Source organism: Sphaerodactylus townsendi, linkage group LG17, assembly GCF_021028975.2.
Source record: "Sphaerodactylus townsendi isolate TG3544 linkage group LG17, MPM_Stown_v2.3, whole genome shotgun sequence".
Lineage (NCBI taxonomy): Eukaryota > Metazoa > Chordata > Lepidosauria > Squamata > Sphaerodactylidae > Sphaerodactylus > Sphaerodactylus townsendi.
The window spans coordinates 12541216-12559150 of NC_059441.1; the positions used below are offsets into that span (position 1 = coordinate 12541216).

Consider the following 17935-nt stretch of genomic DNA (forward strand, 5'->3'; position numbering starts at 1 on the left):
GGGGGGGTGGGGGGGGGGGGGGGTGGGGGGGGGGGGGGGTGGGGGGGGGGGGGGGTGGGGGGGGGGGGGGGTGGGGGGGGGGGGGGGTGGGGGGGGGGGGGGGTGGGGGGGGGGGGGGGTGGGGGGGGGGGGGGGTGGGGGGGGGGGGGGGTGGGGGGGGGGGGGGGTGGGGGGGGGGGGGGGTGGGGGGGGGGGGGGGTGGGGGGGGGGGGGGGTGGGGGGGGGGGGGGGTGGGGGGGGGGGGGGGTGGGGGGGGGGGGGGGTGGGGGGGGGGGGGGGTGGGGGGGGGGGGGGGTGGGGGGGGGGGGGGGTGGGGGGGGGGGGGGGTGGGGGGGGGGGGGGGTGGGGGGGGGGGGGGGTGGGGGGGGGGGGGGGTGGGGGGGGGGGGGGGTGGGGGGGGGGGGGGGTGGGGGGGGGGGGGGGTGGGGGGGGGGGGGGGTGGGGGGGGGGGGGGGTGGGGGGGGGGGGGGGTGGGGGGGGGGGGGGGTGGGGGGGGGGGGGGGTGGGGGGGGGGGGGGGTGGGGGGGGGGGGGGGTGGGGGGGGGGGGGGGTGGGGGGGGGGGGGGGTGGGGGGGGGGGGGGGTGGGGGGGGGGGGGGGTGGGGGGGGGGGGGGGTGGGGGGGGGGGGGGGTGGGGGGGGGGGGGGGTGGGGGGGGGGGGGGGTGGGGGGGGGGGGGGGTGGGGGGGGGGGGGGGTGGGGGGGGGGGGGGGTGGGGGGGGGGGGGGGTGGGGGGGGGGGGGGGTGGGGGGGGGGGGGGGTGGGGGGGGGGGGGGGTGGGGGGGGGGGGGGGTGGGGGGGGGGGGGGGTGGGGGGGGGGGGGGGTGGGGGGGGGGGGGGGTGGGGGGGGGGGGGGGTGGGGGGGGGGGGGGGTGGGGGGGGGGGGGGGTGGGGGGGGGGGGGGGTGGGGGGGGGGGGGGGTGGGGGGGGGGGGGGGTGGGGGGGGGGGGGGGTGGGGGGGGGGGGGGGTGGGGGGGGGGGGGGGTGGGGGGGGGGGGGGGTGGGGGGGGGGGGGGGTGGGGGGGGGGGGGGGTGGGGGGGGGGGGGGGTGGGGGGGGGGGGGGGTGGGGGGGGGGGGGGGTGGGGGGGGGGGGGGGTGGGGGGGGGGGGGGGTGGGGGGGGGGGGGGGTGGGGGGGGGGGGGGGTGGGGGGGGGGGGGGGTGGGGGGGGGGGGGGGTGGGGGGGGGGGGGGGTGGGGGGGGGGGGGGGTGGGGGGGGGGGGGGGTGGGGGGGGGGGGGGGTGGGGGGGGGGGGGGGTGGGGGGGGGGGGGGGTGGGGGGGGGGGGGGGTGGGGGGGGGGGGGGGTGGGGGGGGGGGGGGGTGGGGGGGGGGGGGGGTGGGGGGGGGGGGGGGTGGGGGGGGGGGGGGGTGGGGGGGGGGGGGGGTGGGGGGGGGGGGGGGTGGGGGGGGGGGGGGGTGGGGGGGGGGGGGGGTGGGGGGGGGGGGGGGTGGGGGGGGGGGGGGGTGGGGGGGGGGGGGGGTGGGGGGGGGGGGGGGTGGGGGGGGGGGGGGGTGGGGGGGGGGGGGGGTGGGGGGGGGGGGGGGTGGGGGGGGGGGGGGGTGGGGGGGGGGGGGGGTGGGGGGGGGGGGGGGTGGGGGGGGGGGGGGGTGGGGGGGGGGGGGGGTGGGGGGGGGGGGGGGTGGGGGGGGGGGGGGGTGGGGGGGGGGGGGGGTGGGGGGGGGGGGGGGTGGGGGGGGGGGGGGGTGGGGGGGGGGGGGGGTGGGGGGGGGGGGGGGTGGGGGGGGGGGGGGGTGGGGGGGGGGGGGGGTGGGGGGGGGGGGGGGTGGGGGGGGGGGGGGGTGGGGGGGGGGGGGGGTGGGGGGGGGGGGGGGTGGGGGGGGGGGGGGGTGGGGGGGGGGGGGGGTGGGGGGGGGGGGGGGTGGGGGGGGGGGGGGGTGGGGGGGGGGGGGGGTGGGGGGGGGGGGGGGTGGGGGGGGGGGGGGGTGGGGGGGGGGGGGGGTGGGGGGGGGGGGGGGTGGGGGGGGGGGGGGGTGGGGGGGGGGGGGGGTGGGGGGGGGGGGGGGTGGGGGGGGGGGGGGGTGGGGGGGGGGGGGGGTGGGGGGGGGGGGGGGTGGGGGGGGGGGGGGGTGGGGGGGGGGGGGGGTGGGGGGGGGGGGGGGTGGGGGGGGGGGGGGGTGGGGGGGGGGGGGGGTGGGGGGGGGGGGGGGTGGGGGGGGGGGGGGGTGGGGGGGGGGGGGGGTGGGGGGGGGGGGGGGTGGGGGGGGGGGGGGGTGGGGGGGGGGGGGGGTGGGGGGGGGGGGGGGTGGGGGGGGGGGGGGGTGGGGGGGGGGGGGGGTGGGGGGGGGGGGGGGTGGGGGGGGGGGGGGGTGGGGGGGGGGGGGGGTGGGGGGGGGGGGGGGTGGGGGGGGGGGGGGGTGGGGGGGGGGGGGGGTGGGGGGGGGGGGGGGTGGGGGGGGGGGGGGGTGGGGGGGGGGGGGGGTGGGGGGGGGGGGGGGTGGGGGGGGGGGGGGGTGGGGGGGGGGGGGGGTGGGGGGGGGGGGGGGTGGGGGGGGGGGGGGGTGGGGGGGGGGGGGGGTGGGGGGGGGGGGGGGTGGGGGGGGGGGGGGGTGGGGGGGGGGGGGGGTGGGGGGGGGGGGGGGTGGGGGGGGGGGGGGGTGGGGGGGGGGGGGGGTGGGGGGGGGGGGGGGTGGGGGGGGGGGGGGGTGGGGGGGGGGGGGGGTGGGGGGGGGGGGGGGTGGGGGGGGGGGGGGGTGGGGGGGGGGGGGGGTGGGGGGGGGGGGGGGTGGGGGGGGGGGGGGGTGGGGGGGGGGGGGGGTGGGGGGGGGGGGGGGTGGGGGGGGGGGGGGGTGGGGGGGGGGGGGGGTGGGGGGGGGGGGGGGTGGGGGGGGGGGGGGGTGGGGGGGGGGGGGGGTGGGGGGGGGGGGGGGTGGGGGGGGGGGGGGGTGGGGGGGGGGGGGGGTGGGGGGGGGGGGGGGTGGGGGGGGGGGGGGGTGGGGGGGGGGGGGGGTGGGGGGGGGGGGGGGTGGGGGGGGGGGGGGGTGGGGGGGGGGGGGGGTGGGGGGGGGGGGGGGTGGGGGGGGGGGGGGGTGGGGGGGGGGGGGGGTGGGGGGGGGGGGGGGTGGGGGGGGGGGGGGGTGGGGGGGGGGGGGGGTGGGGGGGGGGGGGGGTGGGGGGGGGGGGGGGTGGGGGGGGGGGGGGGTGGGGGGGGGGGGGGGTGGGGGGGGGGGGGGGTGGGGGGGGGGGGGGGTGGGGGGGGGGGGGGGTGGGGGGGGGGGGGGGTGGGGGGGGGGGGGGGTGGGGGGGGGGGGGGGTGGGGGGGGGGGGGGGTGGGGGGGGGGGGGGGTGGGGGGGGGGGGGGGTGGGGGGGGGGGGGGGTGGGGGGGGGGGGGGGTGGGGGGGGGGGGGGGTGGGGGGGGGGGGGGGTGGGGGGGGGGGGGGGTGGGGGGGGGGGGGGGTGGGGGGGGGGGGGGGTGGGGGGGGGGGGGGGTGGGGGGGGGGGGGGGTGGGGGGGGGGGGGGGTGGGGGGGGGGGGGGGTGGGGGGGGGGGGGGGTGGGGGGGGGGGGGGGTGGGGGGGGGGGGGGGTGGGGGGGGGGGGGGGTGGGGGGGGGGGGGGGTGGGGGGGGGGGGGGGTGGGGGGGGGGGGGGGTGGGGGGGGGGGGGGGTGGGGGGGGGGGGGGGTGGGGGGGGGGGGGGGTGGGGGGGGGGGGGGGTGGGGGGGGGGGGGGGTGGGGGGGGGGGGGGGTGGGGGGGGGGGGGGGTGGGGGGGGGGGGGGGTGGGGGGGGGGGGGGGTGGGGGGGGGGGGGGGTGGGGGGGGGGGGGGGTGGGGGGGGGGGGGGGTGGGGGGGGGGGGGGGTGGGGGGGGGGGGGGGTGGGGGGGGGGGGGGGTGGGGGGGGGGGGGGGTGGGGGGGGGGGGGGGTGGGGGGGGGGGGGGGTGGGGGGGGGGGGGGGTGGGGGGGGGGGGGGGTGGGGGGGGGGGGGGGTGGGGGGGGGGGGGGGTGGGGGGGGGGGGGGGTGGGGGGGGGGGGGGGTGGGGGGGGGGGGGGGTGGGGGGGGGGGGGGGTGGGGGGGGGGGGGGGTGGGGGGGGGGGGGGGTGGGGGGGGGGGGGGGTGGGGGGGGGGGGGGGTGGGGGGGGGGGGGGGTGGGGGGGGGGGGGGGTGGGGGGGGGGGGGGGTGGGGGGGGGGGGGGGTGGGGGGGGGGGGGGGTGGGGGGGGGGGGGGGTGGGGGGGGGGGGGGGTGGGGGGGGGGGGGGGTGGGGGGGGGGGGGGGTGGGGGGGGGGGGGGGTGGGGGGGGGGGGGGGTGGGGGGGGGGGGGGGTGGGGGGGGGGGGGGGTGGGGGGGGGGGGGGGTGGGGGGGGGGGGGGGTGGGGGGGGGGGGGGGTGGGGGGGGGGGGGGGTGGGGGGGGGGGGGGGTGGGGGGGGGGGGGGGTGGGGGGGGGGGGGGGTGGGGGGGGGGGGGGGTGGGGGGGGGGGGGGGTGGGGGGGGGGGGGGGTGGGGGGGGGGGGGGGTGGGGGGGGGGGGGGGTGGGGGGGGGGGGGGGTGGGGGGGGGGGGGGGTGGGGGGGGGGGGGGGTGGGGGGGGGGGGGGGTGGGGGGGGGGGGGGGTGGGGGGGGGGGGGGGTGGGGGGGGGGGGGGGTGGGGGGGGGGGGGGGTGGGGGGGGGGGGGGGTGGGGGGGGGGGGGGGTGGGGGGGGGGGGGGGTGGGGGGGGGGGGGGGTGGGGGGGGGGGGGGGTGGGGGGGGGGGGGGGTGGGGGGGGGGGGGGGTGGGGGGGGGGGGGGGTGGGGGGGGGGGGGGGTGGGGGGGGGGGGGGGTGGGGGGGGGGGGGGGTGGGGGGGGGGGGGGGTGGGGGGGGGGGGGGGTGGGGGGGGGGGGGGGTGGGGGGGGGGGGGGGTGGGGGGGGGGGGGGGTGGGGGGGGGGGGGGGTGGGGGGGGGGGGGGGTGGGGGGGGGGGGGGGTGGGGGGGGGGGGGGGTGGGGGGGGGGGGGGGTGGGGGGGGGGGGGGGTGGGGGGGGGGGGGGGTGGGGGGGGGGGGGGGTGGGGGGGGGGGGGGGTGGGGGGGGGGGGGGGTGGGGGGGGGGGGGGGTGGGGGGGGGGGGGGGTGGGGGGGGGGGGGGGTGGGGGGGGGGGGGGGTGGGGGGGGGGGGGGGTGGGGGGGGGGGGGGGTGGGGGGGGGGGGGGGTGGGGGGGGGGGGGGGTGGGGGGGGGGGGGGGTGGGGGGGGGGGGGGGTGGGGGGGGGGGGGGGTGGGGGGGGGGGGGGGTGGGGGGGGGGGGGGGTGGGGGGGGGGGGGGGTGGGGGGGGGGGGGGGTGGGGGGGGGGGGGGGTGGGGGGGGGGGGGGGTGGGGGGGGGGGGGGGTGGGGGGGGGGGGGGGTGGGGGGGGGGGGGGGTGGGGGGGGGGGGGGGTGGGGGGGGGGGGGGGTGGGGGGGGGGGGGGGTGGGGGGGGGGGGGGGTGGGGGGGGGGGGGGGTGGGGGGGGGGGGGGGTGGGGGGGGGGGGGGGTGGGGGGGGGGGGGGGTGGGGGGGGGGGGGGGTGGGGGGGGGGGGGGGTGGGGGGGGGGGGGGGTGGGGGGGGGGGGGGGTGGGGGGGGGGGGGGGTGGGGGGGGGGGGGGGTGGGGGGGGGGGGGGGTGGGGGGGGGGGGGGGTGGGGGGGGGGGGGGGTGGGGGGGGGGGGGGGTGGGGGGGGGGGGGGGTGGGGGGGGGGGGGGGTGGGGGGGGGGGGGGGTGGGGGGGGGGGGGGGTGGGGGGGGGGGGGGGTGGGGGGGGGGGGGGGTGGGGGGGGGGGGGGGTGGGGGGGGGGGGGGGTGGGGGGGGGGGGGGGTGGGGGGGGGGGGGGGTGGGGGGGGGGGGGGGTGGGGGGGGGGGGGGGTGGGGGGGGGGGGGGGTGGGGGGGGGGGGGGGTGGGGGGGGGGGGGGGTGGGGGGGGGGGGGGGTGGGGGGGGGGGGGGGTGGGGGGGGGGGGGGGTGGGGGGGGGGGGGGGTGGGGGGGGGGGGGGGTGGGGGGGGGGGGGGGTGGGGGGGGGGGGGGGTGGGGGGGGGGGGGGGTGGGGGGGGGGGGGGGTGGGGGGGGGGGGGGGTGGGGGGGGGGGGGGGTGGGGGGGGGGGGGGGTGGGGGGGGGGGGGGGTGGGGGGGGGGGGGGGTGGGGGGGGGGGGGGGTGGGGGGGGGGGGGGGTGGGGGGGGGGGGGGGTGGGGGGGGGGGGGGGTGGGGGGGGGGGGGGGTGGGGGGGGGGGGGGGTGGGGGGGGGGGGGGGTGGGGGGGGGGGGGGGTGGGGGGGGGGGGGGGTGGGGGGGGGGGGGGGTGGGGGGGGGGGGGGGTGGGGGGGGGGGGGGGTGGGGGGGGGGGGGGGTGGGGGGGGGGGGGGGTGGGGGGGGGGGGGGGTGGGGGGGGGGGGGGGTGGGGGGGGGGGGGGGTGGGGGGGGGGGGGGGTGGGGGGGGGGGGGGGTGGGGGGGGGGGGGGGTGGGGGGGGGGGGGGGTGGGGGGGGGGGGGGGTGGGGGGGGGGGGGGGTGGGGGGGGGGGGGGGTGGGGGGGGGGGGGGGTGGGGGGGGGGGGGGGTGGGGGGGGGGGGGGGTGGGGGGGGGGGGGGGTGGGGGGGGGGGGGGGTGGGGGGGGGGGGGGGTGGGGGGGGGGGGGGGTGGGGGGGGGGGGGGGTGGGGGGGGGGGGGGGTGGGGGGGGGGGGGGGTGGGGGGGGGGGGGGGTGGGGGGGGGGGGGGGTGGGGGGGGGGGGGGGTGGGGGGGGGGGGGGGTGGGGGGGGGGGGGGGTGGGGGGGGGGGGGGGTGGGGGGGGGGGGGGGTGGGGGGGGGGGGGGGTGGGGGGGGGGGGGGGTGGGGGGGGGGGGGGGTGGGGGGGGGGGGGGGTGGGGGGGGGGGGGGGTGGGGGGGGGGGGGGGTGGGGGGGGGGGGGGGTGGGGGGGGGGGGGGGTGGGGGGGGGGGGGGGTGGGGGGGGGGGGGGGTGGGGGGGGGGGGGGGTGGGGGGGGGGGGGGGTGGGGGGGGGGGGGGGTGGGGGGGGGGGGGGGTGGGGGGGGGGGGGGGTGGGGGGGGGGGGGGGTGGGGGGGGGGGGGGGTGGGGGGGGGGGGGGGTGGGGGGGGGGGGGGGTGGGGGGGGGGGGGGGTGGGGGGGGGGGGGGGTGGGGGGGGGGGGGGGTGGGGGGGGGGGGGGGTGGGGGGGGGGGGGGGTGGGGGGGGGGGGGGGTGGGGGGGGGGGGGGGTGGGGGGGGGGGGGGGTGGGGGGGGGGGGGGGTGGGGGGGGGGGGGGGTGGGGGGGGGGGGGGGTGGGGGGGGGGGGGGGTGGGGGGGGGGGGGGGTGGGGGGGGGGGGGGGTGGGGGGGGGGGGGGGTGGGGGGGGGGGGGGGTGGGGGGGGGGGGGGGTGGGGGGGGGGGGGGGTGGGGGGGGGGGGGGGTGGGGGGGGGGGGGGGTGGGGGGGGGGGGGGGTGGGGGGGGGGGGGGGTGGGGGGGGGGGGGGGTGGGGGGGGGGGGGGGTGGGGGGGGGGGGGGGTGGGGGGGGGGGGGGGTGGGGGGGGGGGGGGGTGGGGGGGGGGGGGGGTGGGGGGGGGGGGGGGTGGGGGGGGGGGGGGGTGGGGGGGGGGGGGGGTGGGGGGGGGGGGGGGTGGGGGGGGGGGGGGGTGGGGGGGGGGGGGGGTGGGGGGGGGGGGGGGTGGGGGGGGGGGGGGGTGGGGGGGGGGGGGGGTGGGGGGGGGGGGGGGTGGGGGGGGGGGGGGGTGGGGGGGGGGGGGGGTGGGGGGGGGGGGGGGTGGGGGGGGGGGGGGGTGGGGGGGGGGGGGGGTGGGGGGGGGGGGGGGTGGGGGGGGGGGGGGGTGGGGGGGGGGGGGGGTGGGGGGGGGGGGGGGTGGGGGGGGGGGGGGGTGGGGGGGGGGGGGGGTGGGGGGGGGGGGGGGTGGGGGGGGGGGGGGGTGGGGGGGGGGGGGGGTGGGGGGGGGGGGGGGTGGGGGGGGGGGGGGGTGGGGGGGGGGGGGGGTGGGGGGGGGGGGGGGTGGGGGGGGGGGGGGGTGGGGGGGGGGGGGGGTGGGGGGGGGGGGGGGTGGGGGGGGGGGGGGGTGGGGGGGGGGGGGGGTGGGGGGGGGGGGGGGTGGGGGGGGGGGGGGGTGGGGGGGGGGGGGGGTGGGGGGGGGGGGGGGTGGGGGGGGGGGGGGGTGGGGGGGGGGGGGGGTGGGGGGGGGGGGGGGTGGGGGGGGGGGGGGGTGGGGGGGGGGGGGGGTGGGGGGGGGGGGGGGTGGGGGGGGGGGGGGGTGGGGGGGGGGGGGGGTGGGGGGGGGGGGGGGTGGGGGGGGGGGGGGGTGGGGGGGGGGGGGGGTGGGGGGGGGGGGGGGTGGGGGGGGGGGGGGGTGGGGGGGGGGGGGGGTGGGGGGGGGGGGGGGTGGGGGGGGGGGGGGGTGGGGGGGGGGGGGGGTGGGGGGGGGGGGGGGTGGGGGGGGGGGGGGGTGGGGGGGGGGGGGGGTGGGGGGGGGGGGGGGTGGGGGGGGGGGGGGGTGGGGGGGGGGGGGGGTGGGGGGGGGGGGGGGTGGGGGGGGGGGGGGGTGGGGGGGGGGGGGGGTGGGGGGGGGGGGGGGTGGGGGGGGGGGGGGGTGGGGGGGGGGGGGGGTGGGGGGGGGGGGGGGTGGGGGGGGGGGGGGGTGGGGGGGGGGGGGGGTGGGGGGGGGGGGGGGTGGGGGGGGGGGGGGGTGGGGGGGGGGGGGGGTGGGGGGGGGGGGGGGTGGGGGGGGGGGGGGGTGGGGGGGGGGGGGGGTGGGGGGGGGGGGGGGTGGGGGGGGGGGGGGGTGGGGGGGGGGGGGGGTGGGGGGGGGGGGGGGTGGGGGGGGGGGGGGGTGGGGGGGGGGGGGGGTGGGGGGGGGGGGGGGTGGGGGGGGGGGGGGGTGGGGGGGGGGGGGGGTGGGGGGGGGGGGGGGTGGGGGGGGGGGGGGGTGGGGGGGGGGGGGGGTGGGGGGGGGGGGGGGTGGGGGGGGGGGGGGGTGGGGGGGGGGGGGGGTGGGGGGGGGGGGGGGTGGGGGGGGGGGGGGGTGGGGGGGGGGGGGGGTGGGGGGGGGGGGGGGTGGGGGGGGGGGGGGGTGGGGGGGGGGGGGGGTGGGGGGGGGGGGGGGTGGGGGGGGGGGGGGGTGGGGGGGGGGGGGGGTGGGGGGGGGGGGGGGTGGGGGGGGGGGGGGGTGGGGGGGGGGGGGGGTGGGGGGGGGGGGGGGTGGGGGGGGGGGGGGGTGGGGGGGGGGGGGGGTGGGGGGGGGGGGGGGTGGGGGGGGGGGGGGGTGGGGGGGGGGGGGGGTGGGGGGGGGGGGGGGTGGGGGGGGGGGGGGGTGGGGGGGGGGGGGGGTGGGGGGGGGGGGGGGTGGGGGGGGGGGGGGGTGGGGGGGGGGGGGGGTGGGGGGGGGGGGGGGTGGGGGGGGGGGGGGGTGGGGGGGGGGGGGGGTGGGGGGGGGGGGGGGTGGGGGGGGGGGGGGGTGGGGGGGGGGGGGGGTGGGGGGGGGGGGGGGTGGGGGGGGGGGGGGGTGGGGGGGGGGGGGGGTGGGGGGGGGGGGGGGTGGGGGGGGGGGGGGGTGGGGGGGGGGGGGGGTGGGGGGGGGGGGGGGTGGGGGGGGGGGGGGGTGGGGGGGGGGGGGGGTGGGGGGGGGGGGGGGTGGGGGGGGGGGGGGGTGGGGGGGGGGGGGGGTGGGGGGGGGGGGGGGTGGGGGGGGGGGGGGGTGGGGGGGGGGGGGGGTGGGGGGGGGGGGGGGTGGGGGGGGGGGGGGGTGGGGGGGGGGGGGGGTGGGGGGGGGGGGGGGTGGGGGGGGGGGGGGGTGGGGGGGGGGGGGGGTGGGGGGGGGGGGGGGTGGGGGGGGGGGGGGGTGGGGGGGGGGGGGGGTGGGGGGGGGGGGGGGTGGGGGGGGGGGGGGGTGGGGGGGGGGGGGGGTGGGGGGGGGGGGGGGTGGGGGGGGGGGGGGGTGGGGGGGGGGGGGGGTGGGGGGGGGGGGGGGTGGGGGGGGGGGGGGGTGGGGGGGGGGGGGGGTGGGGGGGGGGGGGGGTGGGGGGGGGGGGGGGTGGGGGGGGGGGGGGGTGGGGGGGGGGGGGGGTGGGGGGGGGGGGGGGTGGGGGGGGGGGGGGGTGGGGGGGGGGGGGGGTGGGGGGGGGGGGGGGTGGGGGGGGGGGGGGGTGGGGGGGGGGGGGGGTGGGGGGGGGGGGGGGTGGGGGGGGGGGGGGGTGGGGGGGGGGGGGGGTGGGGGGGGGGGGGGGTGGGGGGGGGGGGGGGTGGGGGGGGGGGGGGGTGGGGGGGGGGGGGGGTGGGGGGGGGGGGGGGTGGGGGGGGGGGGGGGTGGGGGGGGGGGGGGGTGGGGGGGGGGGGGGGTGGGGGGGGGGGGGGGTGGGGGGGGGGGGGGGTGGGGGGGGGGGGGGGTGGGGGGGGGGGGGGGTGGGGGGGGGGGGGGGTGGGGGGGGGGGGGGGTGGGGGGGGGGGGGGGTGGGGGGGGGGGGGGGTGGGGGGGGGGGGGGGTGGGGGGGGGGGGGGGTGGGGGGGGGGGGGGGTGGGGGGGGGGGGGGGTGGGGGGGGGGGGGGGTGGGGGGGGGGGGGGGTGGGGGGGGGGGGGGGTGGGGGGGGGGGGGGGTGGGGGGGGGGGGGGGTGGGGGGGGGGGGGGGTGGGGGGGGGGGGGGGTGGGGGGGGGGGGGGGTGGGGGGGGGGGGGGGTGGGGGGGGGGGGGGGTGGGGGGGGGGGGGGGTGGGGGGGGGGGGGGGTGGGGGGGGGGGGGGGTGGGGGGGGGGGGGGGTGGGGGGGGGGGGGGGTGGGGGGGGGGGGGGGTGGGGGGGGGGGGGGGTGGGGGGGGGGGGGGGTGGGGGGGGGGGGGGGTGGGGGGGGGGGGGGGTGGGGGGGGGGGGGGGTGGGGGGGGGGGGGGGTGGGGGGGGGGGGGGGTGGGGGGGGGGGGGGGTGGGGGGGGGGGGGGGTGGGGGGGGGGGGGGGTGGGGGGGGGGGGGGGTGGGGGGGGGGGGGGGTGGGGGGGGGGGGGGGTGGGGGGGGGGGGGGGTGGGGGGGGGGGGGGGTGGGGGGGGGGGGGGGTGGGGGGGGGGGGGGGTGGGGGGGGGGGGGGGTGGGGGGGGGGGGGGGTGGGGGGGGGGGGGGGTGGGGGGGGGGGGGGGTGGGGGGGGGGGGGGGTGGGGGGGGGGGGGGGTGGGGGGGGGGGGGGGTGGGGGGGGGGGGGGGTGGGGGGGGGGGGGGGTGGGGGGGGGGGGGGGTGGGGGGGGGGGGGGGTGGGGGGGGGGGGGGGTGGGGGGGGGGGGGGGTGGGGGGGGGGGGGGGTGGGGGGGGGGGGGGGTGGGGGGGGGGGGGGGTGGGGGGGGGGGGGGGTGGGGGGGGGGGGGGGTGGGGGGGGGGGGGGGTGGGGGGGGGGGGGGGTGGGGGGGGGGGGGGGTGGGGGGGGGGGGGGGTGGGGGGGGGGGGGGGTGGGGGGGGGGGGGGGTGGGGGGGGGGGGGGGTGGGGGGGGGGGGGGGTGGGGGGGGGGGGGGGTGGGGGGGGGGGGGGGTGGGGGGGGGGGGGGGTGGGGGGGGGGGGGGGTGGGGGGGGGGGGGGGTGGGGGGGGGGGGGGGTGGGGGGGGGGGGGGGTGGGGGGGGGGGGGGGTGGGGGGGGGGGGGGGTGGGGGGGGGGGGGGGTGGGGGGGGGGGGGGGTGGGGGGGGGGGGGGGTGGGGGGGGGGGGGGGTGGGGGGGGGGGGGGGTGGGGGGGGGGGGGGGTGGGGGGGGGGGGGGGTGGGGGGGGGGGGGGGTGGGGGGGGGGGGGGGTGGGGGGGGGGGGGGGGGGGGGGGGGGGGGGGGGGGGGGGGGGGGGGGGGGGGGGGGGGGGGGGGGGGGGGGGGGGGAGCAGAGTGGGGGGGGGAGGGGGGGGGGAGGGAGGTGGGGGGGGGGGGGGGGTGGAGGGGGGGGGGGGTGGGGGGAGGGGGGGGTGGGGGGGGGGGGGGGTGAGAGGGGGGGGGGGGGGGGGGGGGGGGGGGGCGGGGGGGGGGGGGGGGGGGTGGAGGGAAAAAGGGGGGGGGGGGGGGGGGGGGGGGGTGGATATATATTCTTATATATATATATATTCTTATATATATATATTCTAATATATATATATATATTCTAATATATATATATTCTAATATTCTAATATTCTAATATTCTAATATATATTCTAATGAATAAACGTCATTGTATGAAACAAAACACCTCTTGTTCTATTGCTTTCTTGCCTTGAAGATACATAGCATTTTAAACCGTAAAATATATATATTCTAATGAATGAATGTTATTATTTGTATGATACAAAACACCTCTTGTTCTGCCAGCTTCTTGCCTTGAAGACACATAGAATTTAGCTTGCATGACTCAAAGACGCAAAAGAATGGTTACTGCGAGTTGCTGATAACTTTATTTGCGCTACAAGAAAGTTTCCTCCTGCATTTTTTCATCGCAAAGTCGTAGCCTCCAAATCAGTCTGATGTAACAAATCTGCTTCTGTGCTTGGTGGAGATATGGAGAAAGAAAGTCTATGGGGCCCCCTAGAGGTCATGATCATGGGCTTGTTTTGCTTACTGGTGAGTGCAGGGCTGGGGCAGCCCCAAAGGGCATTCAAGGCAAGAGGTAAACAGAGGTGGCTTGCCGTAACTTGCCTCTGCGGGGCAAACCTGGATTTCCTCGGTGGCCTCCCACCTAGGCACAGATAGGCAAAGCTAGGAGAAATGGAGCCGGTGCAAAATCTGAGTTTTGCTGCCCCCCCCCCCCCATGTTTGTTTGTGTTTTTTGCATTTTTAGTGTTTTTTCAGTTTTCGACCTGCAGGGGGTGCAGTTTTTAGGCTAGCAGCATTAAATTTCAGGGTATCGTTAGGAGACTCTCCTGATGATACCAGCCAGGTTTGGTGAAATTTGGTTCAGGGGGTCCAAAGGTATGGACTCTCAAGGTGTAGCCCCGATCTCCTATTAGCTCCCAATTGGAAACAATGGGGGATGGAATTGCAGGGGAGTCCATAACTGTGGGCCCCCTGAACCAAACCTCACTTAACTTGGGTGGTATCATCAGGAGAGTCCCTCAAAGACTCCCTGAAATTTTGTTGCTGCTAGCCCCGTGGTGGCGAACCTTTGGCACTCCAGATGTTATGGACTACAATGCCCATCAGCCCCTGTGGCCATGCCATGCTGGCAGGGGCTGATGGGAATTGTAGTCCATAACATCTGGAGCCAAAGGTTTGCCACCACTGTGCTAGCCTAAAACTGCACCCCCCTGCAAGCCAAAAACTGAAAAACACCAAAAATACAAAAAACAAACCTGAAATTTTTGCTCCCTCCCAGGCGCACGCCCGGTGCAATGTGCACCCCACGGTCCCCTTGTAGCTATGCCTCTGCCTAGGCACTAACCCAGGCCAACCCTGCTTCACTTTCAAGATCCAATAGTTGCTTGCCTCTGTGTAGCAACCTTGGGCTTCCTTGGTGGTCTTCCATTTAAGTGTTAACCTGGTAAGCTTCTGAGCTCTGATGAATGGACCCTTCAGGTCAAGGCCGACAAATGTTGTCAAATGAACCTCCGTTCATCAGAAGCGAGCGGACTTTTTTCTTCCTGTCCTTATCTTCTGTTTGCACTCCACAGCGATACCGCAAAGGCAGGAAACCCCAAACAAACCCCGCCCTCCTTAAAGGGAGGGCAGGACCCACTTTAGGGGATGGGTCCGAAAGAGAACCTTAAACGGTTAATTCCCTTTCCTGCAGTGCCTTTCCGCCCCGTGTCCTAGCCGGACCTTCAAACACCCACAAGAAGGCTCTGACCTCTTGAACGCTCGACTGGTATTTTCAGCGGCCACTCCAAGACAAACACAGCAGAGGGAATCCACGATCTCTTCGTAAGTACAGTTACTTTCATGTTACTCCCTGACAATACGCTTTGGGACAAGGTGTGCCTATTTCAGTACGACGGAATGCAAACGTGGGCTCCCGTTGGTTTCTCAGACTCAGGAAAGAGGGATTTGGGGTGTTTTTTTTTAAGAATTGGGGGAGACCCAGGATGGGAAGTAGCCAAGCCGGTTGGGTTTGTTTTGAGGAACGGCAGCTACCTCCCAAAAAGCCTTCCACAATTTATGCAGGAAGTCCAGGCTGAAGTTCAAATGGGTGGCACGCTTGTGGTTAGGCATATTCAGCAGAGAGTAGCCCATAACTTTCTCCTTTTTTTGGCGACGCCATCGCCAAGGGGGCTGCTGACGGTCTAGCCACAGTTGCAGTGGTGGGATTCAGCCGGTTCGCGCCACTTCGGCAGAACCGGTTGTTAAAACGGTGCTTGTAAACAACCAGTTGTTAACATTATTTGAATCCCACCAGCTGGACCGGTTGTTAAATTGTTTGAATCCCACCACTAAGCCTTCAGACTAGTTAAGAATAGGCTCTTGGATCTTGATTTTCATAATTTGACTCGTGCTGCCAAGACAACCTGTTCTCCGACTACATTATTAATCCCATGCGAGCGTGGAATTATGGCAGCATATCTTCGTCTGCTGAGTAATCCCACCCAGAGGAGAGCCTTGGCTACTGCAAGATGTAATGTGCTGCCATCAGCTCTGCTGGAGGGAAGATTTAAGAATATGGAACGCTCTAAAAGAGTTTGTTCATGTGATATGACTACGGTTGAAACACTTGACCATTCTTTGTTTCTATGCCCTAAATACAATAAGATACGCATGAAATACATGAATTCCATTTTTCTTGGTACGAAAATGTTCTCCAATTGGCATGAGTGTTATAAGATACCCAATCTCCTGAACAGCTCTGATGTGCTCTTTTGTGAAACTGTTGCAAATTTTATACTGGAAATTAGTAATTTTAGCAATCTTAACTGTATTTCTTAACCTTGTTTTGTTTTAAAATTTTGTCCTGTTTTATATGCCAATAAAGGCTTGTGTGTTGAATCCCACCACTGTATGGCTGGTCCTTTTCTTGTGCGTAACAGCCAAACCTCCGGAGCGCGCCTCTGAATCTCGCTCGCTTACGGAGCACGAGGATGATTTTTGATGACTCTGTCTCACTTCATCTGTGCTCTAATCCAAGAGCGGCAGAAATAAATTAGCTGAGAACGGGCAGCGGGATGGTGATGGTGGGGAGAAACACACTCCAAATATTCTGGGCCAAGGCCCCTGGTTGCCAATACGCTCTGTGCTGTTGAACGGAGAGCTCTTTGTTTATCTGGAGCAGATAGAAGGAGGTTGACGCGAGTGGATGCTTTTGAAGAAGAAGAAGAAGAGTTTGGATTTATATCCCCCCTTTCTCTCCTGCAGGAGACTCAAAGGGGCTGACAATCTCCTTGCCCTTCCCCCCTCACAACAAACACCCTGTGAGGTGGGTGGGGCTGAGAGAGCTCCGAAAAGCTGTGACTAGCCCAAGGTCACCCAGCTGGCATGTGTGGGAGCGCACAGGCTAATCTGAATTCCCCAGATAAGCCTCCACAGCTCAGGCAGCAGAGCTGGGAATCAAACCCGGTTCCTCCAGATTAGATACACGAGCTCTTAACCTCCAAACCACTGCTGCTCACATTTGCCCACATTCTCTGCCAGATCCTGGCTGGCTGTTCGTTTCTTCTAGATGGGTCCCTGGGCATCTTTATTTATTGCCCCCAAGCCACAGTTGACCTACGGCAACGCCACAGGGTTTTCAAGGCTGAGAGACGTTGGCCTCTTCTGCACATGCCGAATAATGCACTTTCAATCCACTTTCACAATTGTTTGCAAAGTGGGTTTTGCTCTTCCGCACGGTAAAATCCAGCTGCAAAGTGCATTGAAAGTGCATTATTCTGCATGTTTTAATAGTTTTTAATGTTTTAATAGTTTTTAATGGATTTTAGTTATTATACTGATTGTTGCGTGGTCACTATTGTGAACCCTATTTAACTGTGTATATATTAATGTTGTGCACTGCCCAGAGCCCCTAGGGGATGGGGCGGTTTATAAATCGAATAGATAGATAGATAGATAGATAGATAGATAGATAGATAGATAGATAGATAGATAGATAGATAGATAGATAGATAGATAGATAGATAGATAGATAGATAGATAGATAGATAGATAGATAGATAGATAGATAGATAGATAGATAGATAGATAGATAGATAGATGTGTGGAAGGTGCCATTCAGAGGTGGTTTGCCACTGTCTGGAATTCCTTGGAGGTCTCCCATCCAAATACTGGCTGAATTGATTACCGTGTTCTTTCCTTCCTTACATGACCTCGCCTAAAGTTCACTGCAGTGCTTTGGTCCCAAAGTAGTAGTTTTTTGCGGAGTGATCCATCTACTCCTTGTCCTGAAAGGAAACCCCACAGATATCCCATTTTTCCAAAGACTTCTCCCTGCAAACATCCGGGAGAAAAGCGCCTCGAAATCAGGTTCACCAATATGGCTTGAGGCTGGACCAAGATCAGCCAGCAATTTCCCATGGCAGAGTGGGAATTTGAACCTAGGTTTCCCAGGCCTTAGTTGAACACCTTAACTACTATTGTGTGTAAAATGACATCAGCATTTCTTGGTGGTCACCCGTCGAAACACTAACCACAGTCGACCCTGCTAACCTTCCAAGATCCAATGAGATCAGGTTAGAGCAGGGGTCCCCAAACTTTTTAAACAGGGGGCCAGTTTACTATCCCTCAGACTGTTGGAGGGCCGGACTAAAAAAACTATGAACAAATTCCTATGCACAAATGATTGTAAAATGTTTGATTTCACCTTTCAGCCTTTCTGTCACGGTCTGTTTTTAGAACAGTGACCAAAGTATGTCAAGTACAGGGTGGGCTCCAAATATTGTTGGGGAGGCTGTGAAATACCTTCCCCTGTAAAAAAAAAAAAGCAGAACTTTCCCAATGAAGCATTCCATCTAACCCAGGATCAGGTATCTTCCCGGGTTCTTTCCTCCCTAGCAGCCAGCGAGCGATTCGCCAGCCTGGCTGATGCCAATGGGAGTGAGGCGGAACAGAAAGCCTGAGAGCAACACATGCAAGGTGCTGAGAGGGAAGGGCATGAGCAGGAGTTGCCACATGTAAGGTTTCCCAACTCTGGGTCAGAAAAAATTCATGGAAATTTGGGGTGCAATCTGAGAGAAGACAGGGTTTGGGGTGGGGAGCCCACCGTCCAAAGTAGTCATTTTCTCTAGGGAATTGATCTCTCAAGTCACCCTGGAAGTCCGCTGTAATTCTGGGACATCTCCAGGCCTCCCCTAGAGGTTGGCTACTCTTACATAGAGGTTGTACCCACAAATATGTCTCCTGCCCAAGCGATCAAAGCACATGTTTAGAAAGCAGCAACTCCAGCTCACAGAAAAAAGAGCCAGACCTGTGGGCATTGCCTTGCTTGTTAGCATAGGCTGGTTGGGGAGAAAGTTGAGTCTAGGAGCCTAAGGGAGCCCGATCCTGGCAGACCCCGAAGGTTGCTTGAGGTATTTCCAGGTCTCTGTTTTCCGTCCAGCAGACCCAACAGTCAAAGCCATGCCGAGACAGCTCACGCCTACCAGCCGGGTCCACTTGAAGGGGTGGAGGGTGGAGGGATACGCCCTGCTTGCTTTCCGCTGGCCTTGTTGGCAGGAGGCACTGAGGAGAGGTGTGTGTGGCCCCATTCACCCAGGTTGTGGGGGGCCTGAAGCTGCAGACTGCGGCTGCAAACACAACAGCCATTCAGTGGAAACCCTCTCATGTGAGCCCTGCAGAAGCAGATGGTGAGACCCTGCCAGTTCTCGGGAAGCGCTGCAGGGCTGGGGAATCCAGGTGGATTCAGTGCCCTGTTCACTCAAGCAGTCGTGGGTGACCTGTGTGTTTTGGGGAGCACAACATCTGTTGCCCCAGCCTTGAGATAGAAAGCCTGCCCCGACTGGGGCTCAACAGTCACCTGTCCTCTCAAAAGCACGTTTGTTCTCATTCCCCCACCCCGAGCCTCAGGGCCGTCCTGGGCATCCAGGGACAGGAAATCCACACCCGCTTTGCTTCCCTCCCCGCCGACTGAAGA

At 78.2% G+C, this 17935-nt stretch overlaps 2 protein-coding genes across 2 annotated transcripts in view; one reads left to right on the forward strand and one right to left on the reverse strand.

Moving 5' to 3' along the window:
• Window positions 1-513: 513 nt before the first annotated feature.
• Window positions 514-11755, reverse strand: LOC125424482 (basic proline-rich protein-like; the record flags this gene model as incomplete). Its single annotated transcript, XM_048481746.1, has 2 exons — window positions 514-1543; window positions 11619-11755. Coding segments are annotated over 2 exons (1167 nt in total), but the record flags the coding sequence as incomplete, so codon positions are not given.
• A 1926-nt stretch (window positions 11756-13681) lies between these two features.
• Window positions 13682-17935, forward strand: part of NRG4 (neuregulin 4) — a 63962-nt gene continuing 59708 nt past the window's right edge. Inside the window, exon 1 of the mRNA XM_048481927.1 lies at window positions 13682-13803. The gene's annotated coding sequence lies outside the window, so the exon portion shown is untranslated. The remainder of the gene's footprint in view (window positions 13804-17935) is intronic.